Source organism: Camelus dromedarius, chromosome 24 (genome assembly GCF_036321535.1).
Source record: "Camelus dromedarius isolate mCamDro1 chromosome 24, mCamDro1.pat, whole genome shotgun sequence".
Classification (NCBI taxonomy): domain Eukaryota; kingdom Metazoa; phylum Chordata; class Mammalia; order Artiodactyla; family Camelidae; genus Camelus; species Camelus dromedarius.
In genome coordinates this window covers 6,881,307-6,906,272 of record NC_087459.1, presented here as the reverse complement: position 1 = coordinate 6,906,272, position 24,966 = coordinate 6,881,307, and the positions used below count along the sequence as shown (strand labels likewise).

General features: G+C 54.2%; 1 protein-coding gene across 4 annotated transcripts in view; it reads left to right on the top strand.

Annotated features, from left to right (window-relative positions):
* NPRL3 (NPR3 like, GATOR1 complex subunit) overlaps positions 1 to 24,966 on the top strand; it is a 53,644-nt gene that overhangs the window by 26,432 nt on the left and 2,246 nt on the right. For 3 of the 4 annotated variants that reach the window (XM_064478230.1, XM_010991083.3, XM_031447736.2), the window contains 9 exons: positions 4,495 to 4,624; positions 5,919 to 5,993; positions 10,247 to 10,400; positions 11,498 to 11,579; positions 18,674 to 18,811; positions 19,725 to 19,881; positions 22,312 to 22,418; positions 22,824 to 22,953; positions 24,692 to 24,881. In XM_064478230.1, the coding sequence (XP_064334300.1) occupies positions 4,495 to 4,624; positions 5,919 to 5,993; positions 10,247 to 10,400; positions 11,498 to 11,579; positions 18,674 to 18,811; positions 19,725 to 19,881; positions 22,312 to 22,418; positions 22,824 to 22,953; positions 24,692 to 24,881 (1,163 nt within the window). The remainder of the gene's footprint in view (positions 1 to 4,494; positions 4,625 to 5,918; positions 5,994 to 10,246; positions 10,401 to 11,497; positions 11,580 to 18,673; positions 18,812 to 19,724; positions 19,882 to 22,311; positions 22,419 to 22,823; positions 22,954 to 24,691; positions 24,882 to 24,966) is intronic. The other variant, XM_064478231.1, reaches the window with a different exon arrangement.

Here is a 24,966-nt window from a genome sequence, read left to right as displayed (position 1 = left end):
CTACTGGTGATTTTAGCACGTTGTGGCCCTGAGGATCCCACTCCCCACTGCACACTGCAGAGGTGCAGGGTGATACCGCGAGCTGGCCCGGCCCAGACGTCTTCCTGGAGCAGTGCCGTTCCTCTTGCTTGTCTGTCATTCTCAAAGGTGCTTTTTCTTCTGGAACCAGTGGATGTTCCTGCTTGTCAGTTTGCCAGATTGAAGCCACATTGAGAGGCCAGGTAGATGACCTCTGAGCTTAGCGGTGGCCCCTCAGAGCAGTGAGAATGCAGACCTGTGCTGCTCGGCATTAGAGCCACTGGCCGGTGTGGCCTTTAAATTGAGTGGGACTGAAATGGAATAAAATTAGAAATTGAATTCCTCAGTTGCAGCAGCCACATTTCAGGTGCTCAGTGACCACATGTAACCAGTTGCTCCTGTGGTGAATGGTACAGATTTAGAATCTTTCTATCACATAGAAAGATATTTTGGAGGCACTGGCTTAGAGAGCAGGCTTGTTTTATGAGGTGAATCATCACAGTGATATGTTTCAGGGTATGAGAGTCGACTGCTACATTTTTTTAAATCCTTTTCTAAAATTCAGTAGGGAGAGAAGAAAATGGATAATTGTCCATTTTCTCTGAGACTTGAAAGCCAAGTTTAGAAAAGGTGCTGTGTTCCTTTTGGGGGCTTGGCCTTGCAGGAGTCGTAACTGAGATGCTCAGTGGCGTCATGCGGTTTTGATAAGCAAGGCCTTTACCTGTGGGGACCACATTTGATCTTGTTGGCACAGTTTCAATAGAAGATCGATACTTGTGTGCAGGCGTCCATCTAGTACGTGTGGTGCTGGGCTCTGACCCAGGTCTTCCAGCCTCACTCTGGCTTCTGGAAGCTGACTCATTCTTGCCCAGCCAGTGTCCAAACATGAAGATTTGAGCTTTAGTGAGAAGACTATGTGGTGAGTCTTAACACTTGGGGAGTGTTTGGTAAGTGGCTTAGCCTTGACCTTAGCAGTTAACGCCGAATGATGGTACTTCTGCCAGACCTTAGTGCTGTGTTAATAAAACGACTTTTAGAATCAGTGTATTTTTGTTTGGTCTTGATGGTTCTGTACCTATCTCAGTGAGCCTGAACTCCAGTCAGTGGGTGGTTGGCTGCAGGGCAAGACCACGACTTCTGCCCCCTCCTGTGTCTTTCTTGGGATGGTACTGAGCTCCTGAGTCCCTCAGTGTTGGAGAAGGCTAGAGAGGCACACCGGCTGTGGCTCCAAGCTCACTGCCCCAGTTCCCCTAGAGTTCCCAGGCTTACCCCAACCCTTACCCTTTCTCCACTGGAGTTAGTTAGCTGTTTCATGCCACCTGAGAGCCAGGATAGGTTGGCTGGCACTGGGGACTTCTGGGACCAGGACCAGGCATGCACCCAAATCCCCTCCTCCAGTCAAGCGCAGCACCCCGGGAAGGTGGTAAGCAGGCAGGACCAGGGTTGCTGCTGCCCCACCAAGAGAGACTCTTGATCATTGCTCTTTGCCTTCATTTCTCAGAGGGCTTTGGTGGGGGTCTCTCCCAAGGGCTGGGTGTTCAGTGTGATGCTTGGGCTTAGGTGCTGTTGTGTGAGCCCATCGGAGGCAAAGACCCTCCCTGAGGTTTATATGGCACTTCTTCAGGGGGCAAGGATATGGCGAGACCCTTCTGTCCTCAGGGCTTCCCTTCTGGATGCTGCAGGTGCCCAGTGCATCTGTGAGCCTCTAGAATTAGGCGATGGTGGGAGGGAGCGGGATATGGGCAGAGTTGAACTCCCTTCTGTGCTGTCCCTCCCCCTCTTTTTTTAGCCAAACCAGCCCCGTTCCTAAATGTCTCAGTGGGAATGGAAGGTCTTGGCTTGTTTTCTAGCCGGGCTGGTTCATCTTCCTAAACGTGTTCTTTTTTTAAATCTGTAAGTTATTCCAGGAATGTTAGTTGTTGTAACAGCTATTTTATTGTGTATTTACCAAGCCTTTCACCATTAAAACAAAGGAAAAGGATTTTTGTAAATTTTGGAAACAACAAACAAATGTTGTCACTTGTTTTTGTTTCAGTTTGCTATTTATAGCAGTGATGTCGCCAACAGCAAATCTCATGGTATAACTCTGTGTCTTTGTGTGTGTTGTGTCAGCAGATACTAAAGATAAAGCCACTCAAGTGTTTTTTTTTATCATAAATGTGTAATACTAAGCTCTGGTGAGTGGATTTCTGTGTGGGCCAGACTTACTCAGACAATGCAAAGTGGCAGTGGGCCCTCCCCAAGTGGCCACTTAGGGCAGTGTGGCTCTTACCTTGAACAGTGCAGGGCGTTCTGGTTGGCCCTCACAGACCCTGACCTCTCTGGACTCAAGTAGGGAAGCACTTTTTGTTGGGCTCTTGGACGGGTGCCTTTGGATTTGGACATTTATAGACATGAACTTGGCCACAGCTGCGGGCCTCTGAATCTCAGGACCCATCCCCTAGCCCACTTAGGTCCCTGGACTGGTGGCCAAGGGCCAGGCTCAGGCCCATCAGAGCAGAGGTTTTTAGTGGAGATTTTGGGATATCACAGGGAAAAGTGAACTCTCTTGGGTGGTGGGAGGTTGTTTTTCTCTCTGTTATCTTTATGTCCCTGAGTCACTGGGTGGCAGAGTAGAGTGCTGTTTGTTACAACAGGTTGGTGACTGTGGGCACTGGACCAGTTGCTGGGGCAGCAGCCTGTGTTAGGGCTCCATCACCCTGGGCCGTCCCTCCCCATCACTGTGCCCTCAGACAGGATTACAGGGCAGAGTGAGCCGCTGAGAGTTTTCAAAGAAAGCATACAATGCTTCTGGTCTGAGACACTGGAATCTTCCATCTCTGATTTAATCACTCTGGAGAGCAGTATTCCAGGGAAGGAGAAACCCACCGTGGGAGGCCAGGGGCTCAGGCTGCGGGCCTCACATTTCCCAGAATGTCTCTGATGACATCAGTGTGGGAAGGTGTGGCTGCAGTCCTGACTGTGTGAGAGGCAAGGCAGCCCACTCTGACCAAACCCTTTGTGTGGGGCCACAGGGCAATCTTGCACACCAAGAGGACCATGTTGGTCCTGGAGGAAGGCTGGACACCAGCGTGACCCCCACCCTGGGCATTAGCAGATCTTAGCAGATCCCTGCCTGCTGGTGGGGGGAGGCTTAGGAAGTGCTACCGCTGCTTGTCTGTATTTTATTTTGTCTTGTGTTGGTTGAGTGTGGCTCGGCTCCTGCTGCAGGGGCTCCAGGTCCCTCCTGCATTGGGTATGAGCCCTGCCATTTGCCAGGAGCCCAGAGTGCATGGCTCCTTCCTAGATCCCTTTATCCCAAGGCTTGTGCTGTCTCAGAGTTGACTTGAAGATTGGCAGCAGACCTTCCCTTTTCTCCGGAAGATGGAGGTTCCGGAGCTTGCCTGCCCTCCCCCAGAGTGAGGTTCTCCTGAGAGAAGTGTCTGGTGTGGTGCCTGATTCACCAGAGCCCCTCAGTAAGGCCCAGGACTCATCCTGAGTGTTTGTCCCCCACAGACTTTTCAGAACTGTTGGAGTCTCCCTGACCAGGGACAGAGTGTGGCCCTGAGGGAGCTGGAACCCCCTGCCCAGCTCAGTGTGCCCTCCAACCTGGATGTTGGAAATGCTTCCCCAGGTGGAGAAATGAGCACAGGACTTGTCTACCTTCTGGCTCCAGATTAGACTGGGTGCATCAGTGTTTCCGGAGTGGACCCGCACCCCCCCGCCCCAGCCTGGGCTCTGAGATAAGAGTGACTGCACTCTCCTCCCTGTGGTGACTCTCTTATCCAGATCCTCATGGGCAGGAAGGAGATGTGAATGTGCAGATGCACCTGGAAGAGGGGTGACCTGGCAGTTTTAGAGGGATCATATCCAAATCTGCTCTTACACACACCCCGGCCATTCCCCCTCCTCCGTGGTGTCCCGTCCTGTGCATCCCTATGTCCACATCAGTCAGTGGGTCTTCAATCTTGTGCATCTTAGAAGTTTCTTCCCTAATAAATACTGGAAGGTTTAAGTGTTCAGGATGAGGGAGAGACGGGGCAGCCGTGCTGTGAGGGGAGTCATTAGTGCTGTCCCCTCGGCCTTCACACAGTCCTGAGGGGTGGGGGTCCTGGGCCAATTGGGAGAGGCTGCCATGCCTGTAAGCCTTAATGAGGGCCCCTGGGGCAGTGCAGCTCCAGCTGCTGTTCCTCTTCTCAAAGCAAACTGCACCTCACTCCTTCCTGCGTTTCCTGGAGCATGCCCAGAACTGACAATGTGTCCCATCGGAGCTGCTCATGCCTTTCACCTTGCAATTCTGGTGGTTCTGTGTCCCTGCTTGCAGTGTCCCTGCTTGCGGGGATTGCTTCAGAGAGGCGGCTGATGAAAGCTTCCAGGTCAGCGGTGGGGGCAGAGCCCCCTCCCACAGAGCTGCTGTGTGCTGAGACCCCCTCACCCTCAAGGTCAGCAATGGCACTTGGTTAACTTACTTCTATTCTCCATTTTTTTAATTTGAAGGTTTTCAGATGTCATTCTGGCGACAATCTTGGCAACCAAGTCTGAAATGTGTGGCCAGAAGTTCGAACTGAAGATTGATAACGTGCGTTTTGTTGGGCACCCAACGCTGCTGCAGCACGCTCTGGGGCAGGTATGGCCCTCCTGGAGCTGGGGCTCACCCCAGGTGGGCGCACGGGCTCTGGGGAAGGCAGCCCCTTGCAGCAGACCCCATCCGGCACTTGCCCAGACACACATCCTCATAGGCCCCTAGGGTCCAGCAGAGGAGGAGGTGGGCATCCTCGCCCTGGGGTCTCAGCCTCTGCCCTTAGCGTGGGCTGTTTGCGGTCTGCATTTCTACTGACTGGCCTTCCCTTTTACATAGAGGGAAGTTTACAGATTTGATGGGGGAGGCGGGGAGAATGAGTTCAGCAGGGTTTATCAGAGTAATGTAAGCATTTCTTCTCACCTATTAAATGATACCATAGTCAATATTATTAGTAACTTAGCTCTTCCTGTTGTGTTAAACCTGCTATATGCATTCTCTGGTAAAGTCTGAATGCGGTCACCCAAGGGAATTTGCCAGTCCTTTGAATACAGGTGGAATCAGCGACAGCGTCACTTAGGTTCTGAAGGATTTTGATGTGACAGCGTAAGATTTAACTCCACTTATCTGATTCAGAAATGGTGTGAGAGTCTGTGATATGTTCCTCAGATCCTCCTCATGGCATAGCCCGTATGTACGAGGAGCTTCTGAGACAGCTGGAGATGCCCGGAGAGGGGCCATGGCTGGGTACCCAGCCCCGTGGTAGCAGCCTCTCTGCTCAGACAAGGCTCAGCCCTACTGATGGCCTGTGGGTAGTGGGGGAGCTTTAGCAGCCTGCTGACAGTCCTCACCTGCAGAACCTCCTGGAGGGACAAGGGTGGTGATAGGCCTTGTGGGGGTGGTCTAGGGGGAGTGGGCCCAGGACTCCTGTGCCCCCTGGTGGCAACATTTGCAGGCAGCTTGGTGTTTCAGGCCTGGGCTGGCTGGCAGTCGTGTGTGTCTGCTGGGTGGGAGCAGAGGTGGCCTGGGAGGACTTCGGTGGACGCAAGGTGGCGGGGGGAAGGGAGGGTCTGGGCAGGAAGCACTCATCCACGTGAGCCCCTCTCCATCCCTTCTCCTTTGTGCACCTCGCTCAGCTCACTCTAGGTGACCTGGGCAGTCTGGTCACTTTGGGTCACAGCACTGACCTTCCTACTCTTTTCTCCACTGTGACTCTGTCCATGCCACCAGCATTTCCCTATACTGAGGCACTGGCCATTTCTCAAAGACGCTTGGGCTGGGCTCTCTGTTTCTCTGGTTCTGCTGTATTCTGGAACATTTCCCCCACCTGAAGTAGAATAGCTCTGTGTTGCTTTTCTTGGGCCATGGTGACTCATTCATTAGAACTGTGCCTCTTTCTCAGGTCTCCAAGACAGACCCGTCTCCAAAGAGGGAAGCTCCCACCATGATTCTTTTCAATGTGGTGTTTGCACTTAGGGTGAGTGTGAAATGGTTGAAGGGCACGGGCAGATCAGGGAGGAGGGCCTGGGAGGAGGAGTGGGAGGAGGGGGAAGGGTAGCAGCTCATTTCCTGGGACTGTGTCTTAGACTCAGAGCTCAGACCACTGTGGGCACGGCTCTAGCCCCTCCTGGGGCACTGACCCCTCCTGGGGCTCTGGAAGAATCTACCCTCATTGTTTCCCTCTTTTTTTAAAAAAATAAAATATACATAGCATAAAATTTATCATTTTAACCATTTTAGAGTGATATTTTGGTGGCCTCTGGTACCAATGCTGTGTAACCATCGCAACTATCTAGTTTTCACTGCCCCAGAAGGAGACTAGTTTTTCACCATTCTCTTCCCTCCCTCAGCCCCTGGAAACTACCAGTCTGCTTTCTCTTTCCATGAATTTACTTATTCCGCATATTTCTTATAAATAGGGTCCTATAATATGTGACCTTTGGTGTTTGGCTTCTCACTTAACATGATTTTGAGATTCATCCATGTTGTAATGTGTATCAGTACTTGATTCCTTTTTATGGCCCAGTCATATTCCGTTGTACAGATAGAGCACACTTGGTTTATCCATTCGTCTGTTGGTAGACTTTTGGCTATTAAGGACAATGATGTTAAGGACTTTTTTGTAGTGTTGTGTGGACACGTGTTTTCACTTCCCTTGGGTGGACACCTAGGAGTGGAGTTGCTGGATCACGGGGAAACTCTGTGTTTAACCTTTGGGCGAACCAGCAGGCTGCTCCATAGCAGCTGCACCATCTCCCATCTGCGTCTCCCCTGCCGTGCATGAGGCTTCCAGTTTCTCCACATCCTTGCCAGCACTTGTTATGTTCTGTTGTTTTATAATTAAGCCTAATTGTTTTCTTAAAACAGTTCTCAGCCCTTTCTGAAGTTGTGTTTTTACTAGGTATAGGAAATTTCTTTTCAGTAAAGCTGTCAAAATACAAGGAATCCAAATAAACATAAAAAGCACCCCTGGGTTAAGGACTGGCTTATCTTGTGGAGGGACTTTGAAATTTAGGAAACTTACATTCAGTGCTGTTAGATAGCAGCATTCCTCAGAAGCGCCCCACTATCAGTTTTCACCACAGGATCCAGTAGACCTTTCTGGCTGGGCACACGTGATCTGCATGACGGCTTTTGTACAGAAGTGTCAGCGAGGAAGTGACAGGTCTCGGTGATGAGGAACTGTGTGCTCTGGAACCTTCGGGATGGCAGAAGTGAGCCCGGGCAGGAAGGGAACCGGTGGCATCAGACACTAGGCTCCGTCTCAGTGCTTTTTCCCACCCAGGCTGTTTTGGTGTGGAGATGTTCTCTCTTGAACGGTTCAGAATTAAAATAACGTGAGCGAAAAGCTCCTAAATGGGGCTTTCTCCATTCTGCATGGAGCTTCATTTTTAAAACTGCCCCCCTTTTTGGTAAATAAAGAGCTGTGAGTAAAAAGAGAATGATCTGTTCATGGTGGCTGTCCCTGGGCTGAGGAGCCCAGAGGAGAGCTTTGCTTTCTGCTCAGTGCACTTTTACAGTGTCTGCATTTTCATGGAATCCTTTCATTGTTCACATCATCACACAATCCAGATACCCACACAGAGGACTTAGTTAGGAACACACAAGCCAAAACCATGACCAGCACAGTCCCTTCTGTCAGCGCTGACAGCTCCTGTGGGATGGGCTGAGAGCAGCAGGCCCTTGTCTCTGGGGAGCTCTGTGTGAGAGCAGCATGTCTGACACCCTTGGACAGGACAATCAAGGAGACAGGCAGATATTAAAGTTGTACAAAGATTTTTATACTAAGAAGTAGGCTGGAAATAATCCTGGTACCTGGTGGTTGGGGAACGATTGGACAAGGTGGTGGTTATTATATCCTGGCATGTCCTGTGGCCATTAAAAGATGAGAAGTAGGGGTGCAGCTGGAACCAGGAGGAGCCACTTTGAAGCAGTAGACTTCAGATCACACAGGCCATGTCAGGCGGGGGAGAGATTTTAAATAAGGTAAAGGGTGGAGAAGTTTTTTATTCTTCTTTTCAGTAGTCGTGTAAAAATGTACACTGTTTTTACTTTGAAACGCTTTAAACAAACCCCACCAATGACAGTAGATTGCTAACCCTTGTGCACTGTCTCTGAGGTCCCACACCTGCCACCTTTGCACCCTGGCTCCATCTGCTCCCAACCTCGTTGCTCCAGTATTTCAAGACAAGTCTCAGACCTCATGTCTGTTCACTCCTGCACACTTCAGAAGGGATCTCTGTAGAAGTGTGGACATTTATTTTATATCACACCTGACAAAACTTACCATAAGTTGGCATCTAGCACCTGGCCCACTGAAGTTCCCCATGTGCCACAGCGCTTTTCCAGTTGGCCTGTCTGAACCGGCGTGAGGCCCAACTCACACGAGCTTGACGGGTTGTGTCTCAGGCTCTGCCTTCTGGGATGCTCTCCTCCTCTGTCCCATGGAGTGGTCCACGGTCTGACCCATCTCAGTGTGCAGACTTGCTCCATGTCCCTGTGTTTCCTGCAAACTGGGCTTGAGCTCTGGAGGCCTGACTGTATTTGGGGACGAGTGTTAAGGGGTGAGAAAGTCTCACAGGTGATGCCCTGCACTTCATGCTGCTTCACATCCTGTGCAGGGAGAGTGGGGTGTTTCTCAGAGCTTCCACTCAGGGCTGGTACATCCTAGATGGTCACTTTCTCAGCGTGACCACATGTAGCCCAGGTTCTGTGGGCACCCTGAGCGGTGCCTGTCCTGTGCAGCCACTTGGGACACCTGGGCAGCCTTGGTCAGTGCAGGTCGTCTGGCTTGGCCTTGCTTGTCCAGGACTGTGAGCGAGTGGGGCTGGGTGTCTTACTTGGGACACGGTCATGCCCCAGCCACTCAGACCTCTGATAGAGGGCCAGGCTCTCTGGAGTGACTGGATTACCGCTTCAAGGGAATAATCACATCACAGATCATTCTCCTCCCTCTGCTTTGCTGGTGAGAGGACTTTTACACAGATTCTTCTAAAATCTAAAACTGGAAAAATTTTGTTTTGAGGCCATTGTATATACCCTGTAACCCAGACCCTCCAGTCCCGTGACCTTCTGGGGACACTGTTGAGGACCTCTCCTTGGTGTGTAGGGGCAGGGCTACTGCCCATTATGGGCATGGCGTGGAGTCAGCGCTCAGGCCTCTCCCCAGCACAGGTGTGCTTCCAGGTGTGAGTTCTGCCTGTGAACGTGAGATCTGCTGGGTGTTTAGAATGTGTCTTCAACTCCAGGTGATGCAGGTGTTCTGAGTCAAGGTCAGGTTTTGGCCCAGAGGTCTGGCTGTGGACAGTCTGTGGGCTGGGCCCTGCCTGCCAGATAAGCAGGAGGGGAGGCAGCACCCGGGGTTCTAATCTGCACCACCCGTCCCTCCTCCCACCTGCACCAGCAGGGTGACTCAGCGTCCCCGTGGCCTGCTGGGGTGCTGAGTCATGGTGGGCCGGTTATCTGCCTCTGCTCCACCCTTGCCCTGGGTGGATGCACCAGCCCAGCCTGCCTGTGGCCCCTGATAGGTCCCAGAGTCAGCAGAGGGGTGCAGAGGGAGCTTGGCCGGGGGCTAGGGGTGGGTGGTGGTGCCTGGAGCCTGTTGGCTTCTGTTAGCCATGGTCACTTCTGCTCGAAGAGCTTCTGATCCTGAGGACAGAAGGTCCTTATTGAACAGTCTGCCTGATGCTTCTGTTTCTCACACCATGTGTCCCTGTTTTAATGTGGGCTGTGTGGCCCAGTTCTCAGTCAGTTTTGTCCACCAACACTCAGCAGTGCACTGGTGACCGCAGACACTGCCAGGGGCCTTGCTCTGAGTGAGCTCTGTTCTAAGCACTTGACTAATAATTGGTGAGGGAGATGCCACTGTTATCCTCACTTAGCTGGGAGCCTGTGACCCAGGGTCAAGCAGCAGGCGAGTAGTGGCCACTGGGCTGCCCCTGCCAGGCCCTGAGTGGATGCCTTCCTGGATGGCCCTGGCATGGCGCTCCGAGCACGGGGGCGTTTCTCTGCCTGTTCAGAATGCCTGTGTTCTCCCTCCTTCCCCATGGGGTCCCACGGAGCCCTCTGTGCTGCTGTCCAGGCAGCCGTTCCCAAGGTTGGATGTGACAGGCTAGCATTTCTGGGGACTGGTGACATGGTGGCTCCTGGAGGGGCCTGGGGAAGAAGAGAGAGAGGGAGACTTCCACAGTTCAAGTTGCTGTGTGTGCCCCCTGTGTGCGTCTCCCGCAGGCCAACGCTGACCCGTCAGTGATAAACTGTTTGCACAACCTCTCCCGACGCATCGCCACCGTGCTGCAGCACGAGGAGCGCCGCTGCCAGTACCTCACGCGGGAGGCCAAGCTGATCCTCGCACTGCAGGATGAGGTGTCCGCCATGGCTGATGGTGAGTGCGGGCCAAGGCACTGGGAGGTTGCACCATCTTCATGCTCCCACAGGACACAGCTGAAGACCCATGGACCCATGTTCCAGAACTGACGTTCCCGCAGTAGTTTCCCAACCCAAGTCGTCCTGCCTCCGCAGACCGCTGCACGATGGCTCTGGCCCTGGGGCTGCTGGATGGTTTCCCTGGGGCAGGAGGGCGTGCAGAGGGGCCAGTGGGAAGATCAAGGAGGTGGGCTGTTTCCAGTTCTTTGCTTTCAGCTAAATTGAGGGGAGACCTAATTGAGCTATTGACCAACCAATTATTAAAGATAATTTTTGTTGATAGAGCACACTATAAACACATCAGAGAACAGAGGGACCCCCTCCCCATAACAAACTCTCCGCCTCTGTCTTCTCAGGTCTGCACCTCTAATGAAAGAAAACTAGGAACAGGTTTGAGGTGAACAAGTCTAATGTTAGCAATAAGTAAAAGCAGTGATCACAACACGTGAACTAACCCAATCTGCATTTTCAGTAAAAATTTGCTTTTGATGTTTGACACTCAGTTGTCAAAATGTGGACTATATTTCTGTTTTGGCCATTGATGTGCTAATTAATAGCAATCTAGAAGTTTTGTTTTTTTAAAACATTCCTTTTATGTTTGTGACTTTTTCACAGGAAATTTTTAAAAGTTCAGTTTAAGTCTGTATTTTTTTTGTTTAGAAAATTTATTAGAAAAGATGAATGAAAGACTCTGTATCATAGAAGTAAACTGCATTAGCATCAGTGTGCAAGGGAAGGAGTGGGTGAGGTACTTGGTCCTGAGGTAGAAGTGGATCTGTTGCCTGTGGGAGGGGCTTCAGGGTGGCTGGTGAAATGGTTTGTCCTTGCGGTGCCTGTGGCTCCAGGGTCGGGTGGGCCCAGTAGTGATGGATGAGTACAAATATTCTACACAGAGATGGTCCAGCCGATCAGTGGGAAAGGTCCTGATGTTTGGTTTAAAGTCACTTAAAATTTTTTTTTAAGTTAAACTTGTTTTTAAAGGTGTTTTCCCTTCCAGCCTCTGCAAGCTTCCTTGCTGGGCAGGTTCTGAATCTTTCTGTGTTACAACTCTTACAGCAAATGATGGTCCTCAGTCCCCATTCCACCACATCCTGCCCAAGTGCAAGCTGGCCAGGGACCTCAAGGAGGCTTACGACAGGTGAGACAGGTGTACCTCCTCCTACTGGGCCTCAGTCCTGGGTCTCGCTACCTGAGTGCTGTTGGCCAGTGGGACTCCCCTTACTGGGTGCTGTGTTCCTGTTGTGCCCTGAGGTTGGGGAGAGGACGGGGACCTGCCAGCCCCTTGCTGAGTGGTGTGTGCCTGGCTGGGATTGTCACCTCTGGGCCTCTCTTTAACCAGAAAAGGAACCCGTGCAAAGTTATACACGGGAGCCTGAAAGTGCTTCTGAAGCCTGCAGTGCGAGGGGAGGTGAGCGTGGGTCGTGCCCTGTCCCAAGTCCACCTTCATTCAGCTTGTGTCACTGTCACCACTTCACCCTTGAGGAAACTGAGGCTCAGGGTGAAGCTGGGGTTGGGCCTGCTCCCCCTGCTCTGGGATCTTGGGGGTTTGGGGCTCTGAGCGTGTGAGGGCAGCGGGCGTTAGAGACAAGTGGGCACCTCATGGTCCTGTTTGTATTAGTGGCTCAGCACCAACTCTAAACGTGGACAAGCAGAGCACGTCTTTTCTTTTTAAGAGTTGTCCAGGTAGCTCTGACCATTGCTCCCTGGGTACATGGCAGGGATAGGGTTGGGGGCCGTGGCCCAAGTGACAGCCGGCCTGGCCCTCTGCCCTTCCTTGCACCTGGCCTGGGGATTCACTAGGGGCCACTCACGGCTGAGGGGACCTTGCAACACTAGGCACATAGCTGGACAGACGTTGCACAGGTGAGCAGGTGCAGGCCTCTTTCGTCCGCCCTTTCTTTTCCACATTCTCTCCCCTCCCCTGCCCCGGCCTTCTCAGGGCTTCACTCTGTCCGTCCAGGTGGACCTGCACTCCCTGCTAGAGAGGGGCCTGATCTGAGAGCTATGGACGTGATGGGTTTTCCAGATCCTTTCCTTTTTTTATGTTAGTATCTTCTCTGATTTCACCAATCATGAGTTTATTATAGACTATTAGGAAATGTAGAAAAGTATAAAGTTAAAATCATCTATGATCCCACAGCCAGTGATAATCACTATGATGCTTTGGTAATTTTCCTTTTTCTCTTTTTTTTTTTTTTAAAAACTCGCGCTTTTGGAAAGGTCACCTGTCCTTCGAGTCTGAAAGTCAAAGTGTCAAGTTTCTTCCCGCTGCACCCCTACTGGGTTCCCTTCCTGGAGGCGGGATGCGTGTGCCAGGCAGCCCCGTACCGTGTGTCACCTTCACAAGCTGAAGGTCCGTGTGGGCAGACCTGGCTGGCTTTCTCCCTTTCACAGTGGGGACACACTGCCTGCATGATTTGCCTTTACTCCCTCAGTTTAGCGTGCAGCTTAGACTTCTGTCTGTACTGGGAAAGGAGAACAGACTTCTTTTACCTGCTCCACGGTTGGCCTGCCCCTCCCTGGGGCATCAGTTGGCTCCAGCTCTTGCTGCTGTAAGACATGCTGCTCAACCACATGCGTGTCATTTTTTGTGAGTGCCCGTACACGTGTGAGATAAATTCCTAGAAGTGGAGTCCTGGGCTTAGTAGGGAAAATGTGCTTGTGATGTCGGTACGTTTCCCTCTGTAGCTCAGTCTGCACTCCCCTCAGCAGCAATGAGTTCTGCCCACACTCTGCGAGCTTTCAGGTTTTACCCACCGCAGTGGGTGGACAGTCAGTGCAGCTTTATCTGAATGCAGTTGTGCATATCCTCACATGCATCCGTGAGCGCTCTGCTCAGACCCCTCACCGGTTCTCTGTTGGGAGGCTTAGGTGCCTCTGTGTAGGAGGAGAGCTGTGCTTTGTGATACATGGCATAGCCAGGGATTCCAGGTCTTCATCTTGGTGACCCCTGGGTATTAGAGGACCTCCAGAGCAATGTGAAACATCCTTTGTTGTGTGGTTGTCTTGGCTTGTGGTCCCTCCTACTCTGAAGAACTCTCAGTGAAGCCTTGATTATTAACCCAGTACAGACTTGTAGCCTGACCCTGTCTTTTTATCCCATGTGATCACATTGACCTTCTTCTGTAGTAAGAGAATTGCTGCCCTCGGGTCTTGGGTTGACTGGTATCAGAAATCCTTTCCTTGGGAATTGTTGCTTTTTTTCTGCTTGGGAATTTGATGCCTCAACTCAGACTACAGGCAACATTCAGGCCAACTTGGAGTTAAAATAAAAAGCAAACCAGAACCAGATTCTATGATTCTGAGTAAAGAATGAACTGTGATTTCTTAGGTTTAAATTGTGTTGGAAAGTTGGAGAGAATGAGACCCTGGAGAGTTTACTTCCTTCATTATCTGCTGGGCCTGCAGCCGCCCAGAGCTTGGGACCGCCCAGTGCTCTCTCATGGCACCAGTTTCAAGGACAGGAATCAGAGTTATTGGCAAAAACAGCTTCCAGGGTCCACCGTTCAGCACTTAGCTTCCTGCCAGAGCCCAAGTGTTCTGCTGTGTCAGTTTCCTCCAGGCGATCCCCCACCTCTCCCTTCCTATTCCTAGTCCCCACTCTGACTGGTCCTGGGTCCTGGGTTCCAGGTCTCACTCCAGGGAAGCCAGCGATGCTTCTCCAGCAGGAGTCCCAGGGGCAGCAGTGTCCTTCATATACCCTGTCCCAGCCTAGCAGCAACGACTCTGAGACTGCCCGGGAGCCCTGGTCTGTGGCCTTGCCTCTAACCCATGAGGTCCACGTTGGCCTTGAGGGTCTGGCCTGACCCTCTTCTGAGTGGGCTGCACCTTGGAGCTAAGAAGGGAGCTGAGTTGACATTACTGATGAAGTGCAATAGAACACGGAGCTGCTTCCTTGTGGTGGAGACGGGCTGACAGGTCCCTGGGAAGGCTTTTTCTCAGAACAGAAGTGAGAGTTCAAGGGTGAGGTGGGGCTTTTCAAGGGAATGGTTCTGGAATGGCTGTTTTAATTAAAATCCAGGTTACGGTGTGGCTGAGGGGCCTGGTGGCCTCATGCCCTAGGACCTATGTGACTGAATATAGGCTGGCAGTGTGAGTCCCTTGGGAGGCTGCCTCAACTTTTCCAGCACCCGTGTCTCCCTGTGCAGCTTGGTGACTTGAATGACAGCCTCCCAGGAAGTCAGGGATGTCCTCTCACTCTGTAACATGGCCCCTGTGCTCGCTGTGTGGTCAGAAGAACAGGTAAGGAGTAAGTAGGAGTCACATAGGTATGGGGTCCACAGGGCCTGAAGAAGTGTTTGTTAAAATGGTTCTCAGAGTTAACAATGCTCAGAGCGTGGGGGTGGCTGCCCAGGGCCTGGCCAGGTGGATGGTGTTGGGCGTGCTGGGGACTCTACACCCGCTCATTGCTGCCTCACCCCGCAGCCTGTCCAGAGCAGGGGTGGTCACACAGACACTTCCGGGAAAATCTGAGGAATTTTAATCCCTGTTTCCATGACATGCACCTGCATATAAACTTTAGTTTGAAATTTCCAGGTTGGCCTTTTGGGCCCACCCAGACCTCTAGGATCCTGTGCAGAGTCCCACTGTACGTAGTAGGGAGCCTGGCTGTGTTTGGGACGAGAGGGAGCAGAGGGTACAGGGCTGGCTTTGAAGGTCTCTGGCCTGGGGCAGGGAGAGGGTGACCAGTACGAGAGCAAAGGAGGACATTAGGTTCAGAACTGAAATCCTCTCTCAGAAACTAAGGTGGAAGGCAGTGGGATGAGCTCGTGCACAGCCCCACCTGGGGGTGAGAGATAAGAGCTTGTTTTCAGGGCCGTGTGTAGCCTTGTGCTCTGTCATCCCTCAGGGCTTGGGCTCTGGAGGAGCATCTATCTTGAGTCGCAGGCAGGGTGGGGCTTGCCCATCTGGCCCTGAGCTGTGTGAGGGGATGGATAAGCCTCCCTCCAGGGGCAGTGTTTTTCCTCCAGTGTCCCCAGACCAAGCTGTCAACTGCCTTGCAGATGGAAGTGCAAGCTTGTAGGAGCCTTTTTGGGCCTGGCCTGCTAGAGTCTCATCTTAAAAACAAGGACAAACCTTTCTCTCTCCTTCTCCAGAAAGACTTGAGCACAGCTCCAAGCTACCCTCTTGCTGTGGGAGGTTTACAGGGCATCACCCTCCTGTGCAGCACCCTCCCTCCTGGCTTGTTCCAGGGTGTTCCAGGGGTTCGCCTGGGCCTGCAGCTGGCCCTCGGGTGCTGCTGGGGGTGCCCTTGGGGTCTGTACCTGCAGAGCTGGGTTGGTTTATAAGGAGGCGCCAGCCTCAGTGCCACGTGCCCCATAGGAGGAGGTGACCGATGTTGGGAAGGTGGAGTGAAGTCTTCTGGAAACTAGGGAACTGCATAGGCGTGTCTTCCCCCACAGAAGGGGGCCCCACACCAGCATGTGCACCAGACTGTGTGGCCAGGGCTCTGGGAACAGATGGTGTGATGGAGAGCCCACACAGGCCTCACCTCCTTGTTTCCCCCTTACCCACATCGGGCCCTTGCTGTTGACTGTCCGTGAGGCCCATCCGCAGCACACACCCCCCACCCCACATCCTCCTTTACTGCCCCTCTTCTTATGGCTCCCCAGCGTCTTATGTTCACATGCACTCTGCTTACCATTCCCTGTATCTTTCTTGGCACCGCCGAGTGGGAGCCACCCAAGTACAGGTTTAAGTCGTACCCCGAGAGCCTGAACCAGAGCTGGAGCCTCCGCTCATGCCAGGGGCTGGACGGCTTGCCCACAGCATCACTGGGCTCCTGAAGGGGCAGAAACAGCGACATTTGAAATGAAGGGAATCTCGGTGTTTCCTTCTGACTCTGTGCTATTCCGACAGTTGCTTTGAGCCATGTCTTACAGAGGACAGCTCAGAAGTAGAAAGACCTTGACTTTCAATCCACCAGCCTTTCTGAGCAGGTGTAAAGTGAAGTGGAGGAGGGACTGGCGCTGTTGGCCCCAGGTTTCCTCCTCCTCTTCTACCCTTCCATGGACGGGTGCTCAGAGCATAAAAATTGCTCCATCAGGTGGAGCAATTAACCTGGGTCCCATGGGCAAATCTGTTGTGGCGTGACCTTTGATGACTTAAGCGCCTGTTTCTCAGGGTTTGATGTGAGCTGTCCACCCTGCAGAGACCCTTGGCCAGGGAGAGGGGTGGCTTTGGGAGCTCCATCTGCTCAGATGTACTTGCTTTGCACCCAGTTCTGGGAGAAGCCAAGAGCAGTGTCCTTTGGTAGGACCTGGGGAAAGACCCAGGGTCTCGTCCCCAAATTGTGACCCTCACCAAACCTGATCATGGGTTTCACCCTGAGGGGCTGTGGCAGCAACAACCCAACCTTTGCCTTCCAGACTCAGCCACAGCCTGCAGCCCCACCCCTGCAGTCTGGGGCGTTAGACCGTCCCTCACCGGGGCTCCTCAGGGACGCAGAGACCTGAGAGAGTGGCCTGGTTCTCCCAGCACCCTGGTGGAGGGACAGGCAGAGGGGGCAGACACTGGTGTTGGCAGGAGTTCAAGCAGTAGTTGAGGCCACAGATGTGCTGTATTCTTGCGCTTTCTCTCCCCATCACCTGTTCCCTGCTCAACACAGTGAAGACTTATTTTTACATTTGACACTGCTCACTGTAGATTCTGCGAGCCCTCTGGGCGGTCCTGTGGGAACTGCTTGGAGTTTCAGGACAGAGGCCATAGGAAAGGCCTGTGGGTGCAGAGCGAGGCCTACGGGGCCGCCTCCCAATACCATGCATTGGTATACCTGGTGCTCTGAGGCCTGGATGAGGCGGCAGCTCCACCCAGCCTCCCTGGGCCTCAGCCTGCCCACACTAGGTTGGGGCCAGCCAACTGGGAATAGCAGAGCGGAACGGGCACGTGATAGGAGGGCACCCAAGGGCAGAGCTGGGTCAGAGCATGCTGGGCCTTGACTGGGGCGCAGATCCCCCACCCTCCTCTGCTCCAGCAGCTCCTCCACGTTGACACTGGGGGCTCTGGGCACTAAGCACCAGGGCTGTGCCACCAGCCCGTGGCTCCAGCTTTGTGTGTGGTCCCCCATGCAGGGCCACTAGGAGCCCATTCTGTGGGCAGGGGCGTCCTGAGAGGTTGTTCACCCTGAGTGGTCAGCATTCCTTGGGCCCTTTCTTCCCTCATTGAAAAAATGCTGATTGGTGCCCCCATACCCTACCCTTTACCAGCCATGCAGTGAGCAGCGCACTTTGTGACTGAATCTGGTCAGGAAACAGCATTAACCAGCAGGCAAGTGGTCGTCTGGTTGTCCAGTACGAAGGACACACGTGAACAGTTAACAGCCTGTGAGGACAGGGCTGGGGTCAGGGTTCACCCCACTGAGGTCTGAAAGCAGGAAGGAACCTTGGAATAGCTGAGGACAAGCTTGTGACTGAGGGCAAGTAAGGGCCCTGAGGACAGCAGCGTGGCCTGTCCAGCTGGACTCAGTGGGGTTAGGAAATGAGGTTGGAGAAAAGCAGGCAGATCACACAAGGCTCCTCGCATTTTGGGATCTTGGCTGGGACTTCTGAGGTGGGAGCCATGGGTGTCTGAGTGGAGAGGGTGGATGGAGGGATTGGAGCTGAGATGGTCTAGGCTTTGTATGTCCCTGTGGTGAAGCAGACAGGATTATGGGTGGTTTGAGGTTGGACGTGAGACACGAGGGTCAGGCTTGTGTGGTTGGGCCTGAGCAAGGTTAGGGCCTGAAAGAACCAGCGTGCCGTCACCAGGGCGAGGAGCAGAGTGTTTAAGCCCAGGCTGCCTTGGGTGGCCACATGGAGCCCCTAGTGGCTGCTGCTGCCATCTGTGTGCTCCTCTCTGGCAGAATGTTCTGGGGGCCTTTTTGGAGTCAGATCCTGCCCTGCCTGGCTGACCACCTGTGTCTGGGCCTTCATCAGGTGTGCAGGGGCCCCCGCCATGTGCAGAGGAGGCCTTAGAACACCCGGGACAGAGACAAAGGAAGTTTCCCTTGAGCCCTGGCACTCTGGTTGGACCACAGATTCCAGGGCTAGTCAGAAATACAAATTATGTGTATGTTTGTGTTACATTTTTTCTCTTAAACATACTGAGATCTGGAAAGATGCTTTCTTGCCCTGGAAGTCCCCACCTGCGGCATTCTCTATGTGCTGGGAGGGAGCACCCTCAGTGGGGTTCTGTGCTGTCTGCGTGTGTGGTTAGAAGTTGCTGTGTGGACAGCTGATGGCCCGCTCTCTGCAGCCTCTGTACGTCCGGCGTGGTGCGGCTCCATGTCAACAGCTGGCTGGAGGTGAGCTTCTGCCTGCCCCACAAGATCCACTATGCGGCCACCAGCCTCATCCCCCCCGAGGCCATTGAGCGGAGCCTGAAGGCCATCCGGTGAGTGCCTGCCACCGCCTGCACACACGCCCTGCAGGGCCCCTCTTTTTTGCCTGAGATTTATCAAGGGCTTGGTTCCCAAAATTGTCTTTTCCTCTTCCTGCCACGGAAATCAGGTAGGGCTGTACTCTTTATAGAGTAAAAACACATGTTTTTGTGTCCAGTTTTGTCCAGAGATGACCAACCCCAGGTTTCCCCTGGGCCCTCTCAGCACGACCTTGGTAAGTGGGGCTCAGCTCGACGTCCCAGCCTCGGGCCTGGGGAGGGCTGTGGGGCTGAGCCATCACGGCCGGACATTGACCACCAGCAGGATTGTGTCTCATGGTGTTACTCACCGGATCTCCTGCACTTGAATCAGAGCTCATGGGATCTCAGTTTCTTAGTTTAACTGATTTCCTGCAAGGAAAGAGCTGAGCCCTCTGTTTCCTTAGATGTTTTTTAACTATAAAAAGAAATCTGGGCACATTACAGAAAACTTTGAGATGACAGAAAGCAATGCACTGCGTCACCCAGGCCCGTGTGCCAAGTCCCTGTCTTTCCTCTTGGGGTCCTTGCTCAGTATATTTTTAGGTCGGTCTAGTCATAGTCTACGGTGAGGGTTTTGCTTTTCCCATGTTTAGGACTCTTTTCTTAGAAAAGGTTCTCAATTTTTCAATCAGCCAACGTTTTCTGGGCAATCCCAGAAGTGGGAGTGAAGTTGGGTTGCCAGGTCTTCCTTGGTTTTGTTCTGATTCATTTTTTCCTGAGGGTTATGGTGATTCTTGCAGATTTTTAAAGGCCTCTGGACACAGCACTGTCTACTTCCTGCTGAGGCCTCTTTGCTCTGAGGTTCTGTGCCTGTGGGCTCCAGGTGTGTACCTGGTGCAGGGCCTGAGGTTTGCTTGTCCTGCTCACCTGCAACTCTGCTCCACAGCCCGTACCACGCCCTGCTGCTGCTCAGTGACGAGAAGTCCCTGCTGGGCGAGCTCCCCCTGGACTGTTCCCCAGCCCTGGTGCGTGTGATCAAGACCACGTCTGCCGTGAAGAACCTGCAGCAGCTGGCCCAGGATGCAGACCTGGCCTTGCTGCAGGTACCCCTGGGGGCCTGGGGACACACCCTGGGTGGAAAGGATGGGCAGCAGGGAGGGGCTGGGCATCTCAAAGTAGCCACCTCATGCTGCTTCCCGACGGTCTCTGTCCAGCTGAGGCTGCTGCATGGCTGCCATCATGGTGGGTGGATGTGGGGTTGGCTTGAGGCTCTGGAATCAGTCAGACCTGGGATCAGGGCTGTGGGACCAACTTCCTCCTCTGAGGGTTTGGGGGTGGGTGGGCAGTGAGGCTGCAGCAGAGGAGTGAGGCTGTCCCGGTGCCAGGTGACTGGGCTGCACAGAACCAGATGTCAGGGCTGGGTGCTTGTGGGGTTGAGCAGGTTACCATACCGGTGGCCTTGACCACCCTGTCTACGTGGGTGTATGTGTGTGTCTGTGTGTGGGTGCACTTGCACTTGGGCTTGTGTTCTGCATGGGGCCACTCCCTTTCTGAACCCCGTCTTTGTGGGCTACCTCCCTCAGCCCTGGCTGTGGGTCTGGTTGGAGGCTGGACAGGGGCCAAGGGTGTGAAAGCCGCAGGGAGAAGTTAGAGGCCTGGGGCAAGAGGTTTTATAAGTGACAGCCTGAGGATTGACCCAGGGTCTGGAACACAGACACTGGGTGGCCGCTAGAGGGCAGCAGGTCTTGGCTCAGAGACCAGCAGCTCCCACAGAGGCCCAAGGGCGGAGCTTTCCCAGGCCAGCCAGCCTGCCTGGGCCCTCAAGGGAGCCCTTGGCTTCTGCTCTTTAGCAGAGGGAGCTTATCCCCCAGGCCTGACTCTCAGGCCATTTTTTCCCAGAGCAGCCTTTTTGGATCCTGTCATCCAGAATAAGCCCTTCCCCCATCCCTACCCCATGACCTCTGTCCACTCCCCTGGGAGTGTTTATCAGACTCTGCCTTGCTGGTTCATGTGGGCCACCGGCCTGGATGGCACCCAGCGAGGACCATGTCCTGCTTGCCTTCATAGTGTCCACGGCACACAGAACCTCAGACATGTGCACTGCTCCACATGTACCACCGAACTTGTGACTGGTACTGGCCAGTTGGCCGATGCCTGTGGGTGTCTGCTGCTCTGGAAGGGGCTGGCCCTCCCTATCAGCTGAGGCTGCCTGGCATGGCATCTGCCGGGACGCTGTGCCTCACCCCTGCTGGCAGTCTCCTTGGACAAAGAAAGCTCTGATGATGGCCCCCGCCTTTCCAGGGAGACTTGCCGGTACCTCCGTGCCCCTCCCCACTGAACCCAGTGCCGGTCAGGTTTGCTGCTGGCTTGGGTGTGTAGAAGCCTCCCGAGCCTCTGGGACTGCTGCTTCCTGCCACAGACAATTTAAAATTATTCATGTTGCATCCCAGGCAAAGAGGCTCTACCAGCAAGTATACTGGGGCTTTTTTTTGTCATGATAAAACTAGTATGGTCTTTCTCATAAAAATTCAAATGTCACAGAAATTATAGACATGAAAAGAGAAAGTCCCCACAAGCCCATATCCCAGAGGTAACCACTGTAGATTCCTCCAGGTTTTTTATATACATGCGAACACAAAACCTTTGATTAACAAATTTAAGGTCACACTGTACGTTACCTGGGATTGGGTGAACTTCGCACATGTGGGCAATGATCCTGGACGGGCTGCGTGGGCCCTTGTAAGAGGGAATCAGAGGGGGATTTGGCTGCAGAAGAGGCTTGAATGTGACCCTGGAGACAGAGGTTGGAGGTGTGGCCACCAAGGAGGTACAGCTTGAAGAAGCAAAGAACGGTCTCCCCTCTGCCAACACTTGACTCTAGCCTTGGGGTACTGGCTTCAGACCTCTGGCCTCCAGAGGGCGCTCTGTCCGCAGGGAGAGGTGGCAGAGATGGAGGGACGTGGATGTGCGTCCTTTAGGCGATTGTCAGCAGGACTTGAGATAAGAGGGAAGAGGGTCAGTGGTGCTGCTCGAGGCCCTGTTTGCTGGGAAGAGGCAGAGGGGTCCTTGGCACTGTCACAGGTGATGCGTGCACCCCCCCTTGGAGGCATTTGGCGATGGTGGTGCAGGGTGAGCGGCGCTTGTTCCATGTTCACAGACCTGGCCCTCCTGGCGTCATGGTCTGTCTGTGGCCCATCCTGATGCCTGAGAGTCCAGGAGAGCAGGACAGTGGGCTGTTCTCCAGGGATGAGTGTGTGGGGCAGGGGCAGGTGCAGTGGCCCTGCATCCATTGTCATGTGGAAACCCGTCTCCACGCTGGGTGCCTGGTGGGCATAGGAGCTGGCCTCTGCCGGGATGTCCAGCCAACCCCCTGCTCAGCTGAGCTGACCACGTGATCCTGGCTGTCCCCACCATCGCTGTGCTCATGCTGGCCTGGATAGCACAGGGACCGGTGATAGAAAGGCTTGTTGCTGTGAGCCAGGGAAACTGGATCTGCCTCCCAGGCACTGTCCTCCAGCCCCCTCTGCCCACAGGTTTTCCAGCTTGCAGCTCACCTGGTGTACTGGGGCAAGGCCATCGTCATCTACCCGCTGTGTGAGAACAACGTCTACATGCTTTCTCCCAATGCCAGCGTGTGCCTGTGAGTCCCTCGGGCTGCCAGAGCCCAGGGTCCCCGGGAGGGCAGGGGGTGCCCCCTGGGTCATTCAGGCCCATGATCCAGGTCGGGCCAGGTCCAGCCCTGCATGACTCTCCCTAGGCCTGTGCTCTTCCTCTAGCACATGCAGCCTCCAGGTAGGGTCTGCAACTGCCCATGTGTACTGGCCAGTAGGCACTGGATGGGGCACTTGCTGGGAGGTCGGGAGCCTTGGCCTTGACTTGGGGGCTATGAGGGGCTGCATTGTGGGGTAAGCGGGTTCTGTCCTCATTGCACGTACCATGCTGCACCCCCTGCTGTCCACAATGGGCTCATGGCGAGGGTGCAGATGCCATGAACACAGTGGGGAGGTCTCCTGGGCTTGTGGACACCTTGCCCACCTGTCCCCAGGTACTCCCCACTGGCCGAGCAGTTCTCCTGCCAGTTCCCGTCTCATGACCTGCCGTCCGTCCTTGCTAAGTTCTCCTTGCCGGTGTCCTTGTCAGAATTTAGGAATCCCCTCGCCCCTCCTGTGCAGGAGGTGAGTCTCAGGGGCTCAGGGAGCCACCTGGTTTGGTCCCTGATCCAGGGCCCTCAGTGCTGCTGTGCCCTTATCCTGGGCTTGAGGGGAGGTGCTTGCTGTGTGGGTGGTACGTGCCCTGCCAGGGTGACCAGGAGCCCAGCTAGGCTACCTGCAGACACTTGAGCAACAGTCCAAGTCCTTCCTACCCCCGTGCACCCATGGAGCCCACCCTGCGCAGGGTGGGCAGATCTTAGGGTTAGAACCAAGTTAAGAGGCCTAGTTGGCAGGAGATCAGTGACCTTTCCTGGGAGGACAGAGCCACCTGGTACCCTCTTATGGGCCTGGGGTCCCAGAGTTGGGGGACGCAGAGATGATTTGTTTGGGCCCTGCCCTCCGCCTCCCTCTCCTATCTGCCATGGTCCAGGTGGCCACAGGGTCTTTGGGTGTGTCTTGGGCTCACTGGTCCCCAGAATCTCCTCATCCAAGAGGACCTGGACAGGACAGGCCCAGGTAAGGGGCAGGCAGGGGTGCTGGGTGTGGTGGGGCGGCTTCAGGGAGGGAGAGGCACGTGGAATGAACTGGTGAGCTCTGTGTCCATGGCCGGGTTGAGTGCTCCCTCCCCTCTGCCGCAAGCCTGGGGCCCTGGGCAGGGCCCAGTGGGCCAAGTGTCAGAGATGGGGCTGGGTGTTTTCCCGGCTCTGTCTTCAAAAGTAAAATATTTGCCTTAACAAGTGCTGAATCTGTTAGGCAAAGCCATTCCTTAAGGAGAGCAAACCCTTTCCTTTCTCAACCTGTGAATGAGGTAGGAATCATTTGCTCAGTTCACTTCAGTGCCGAGCGTGACTGTTGTAAATGCTGTCTTTCCCAGCACCTTTGGTTCTCAGGAACTGTGCCAGACTGTGCCGGCTGAATAAGAAACACACTTTGCATGTGCACTGCCTCCCCCTGCTCCCAGCAGAAACTTCCCCACAGGCCCGATGGCAGGTGGCTTTTGTAGGCTGAGCCCGAGGGTCCCAGATGGAGCTGGTTCTGGTTCTGTTCAGTCCCAGACTGAGGCCACCTGCCCCCCACACCTGCTTCAGGCCTAGAATGTACTCACTGTGCTGCTTCATTTCTTAATTTAAATTATTTTACAATTCTCGGTTTGATTTTGTGTGACCGGGTCACACATGCCCATGTTAACCCTATTTCCACGGGTGGTCAGCCGGGACACTGGGGAGGAGCAGGTGGGTGTGTGTGTCTGGGAACATGGACGCCGTATGCACATACCTCCCTGTAACCGGGCCCAGGGCTCCTCCCGCACAGGCGTCCTTGCTCCTGGTCAGCCCCAGCCCCATGGAGCGTGGACTAGGCACCTAGTATCTGCACACCTCAGCAGGGCTCTCTGCCCCGGGCAGGCTTTCAGGTTGACCCAGGGGAGGATTTCCTGCTCTCAGGGCAGCTGTCCACAGCTTCTTTCTGTGGCAGGGAGGGGGCTCCACAGAGCCCAGTGGGGAGATAAGGCAGAGCAGGACCTCCACGTCACAGGGCCCCCGGGCAAGAAAGGCCAGACATGGGGCAGCCTGGGTGTGATGGCAGCCTTGGCAAAGGTGGCCCCACTGCCTCCCCAGATGGGAGTTGGGTTTGTGAAGCCAGATGGCGGCTGGGAGTTCCCTTTCTGAGGTGTCAAGCCTCACCCTGACCTCCGGGGTGACACTCAGGTTGTTTTGGGCCATGGCTCCCTCCTGGCCTGGGCCTCACGCTGCCCGTCCTGCAGACCCAGCTCATCCAGATGGTGGTGTGGATGCTGCAGCACAGGCTCCTCGTCCAGCTGCACACGTACGTCTGCCTGATGGCCTCGCCCAGTGAGGACGAGCCCCGCCCCCGGGAGGATGATGTCCCCTTCACCACCAGGGTTGGCGGCCGCAGCCTCAGCACGCCCAACGCCCTCAGCTTCGGCTCCCCAAGTAGGACCCCCTGCCAGGGCATCTGTCATGGGGTGGGGGGTGAGCACTTGGGAGAGGCGGGCAGCTAGGAGGCCCGACTTGGGTG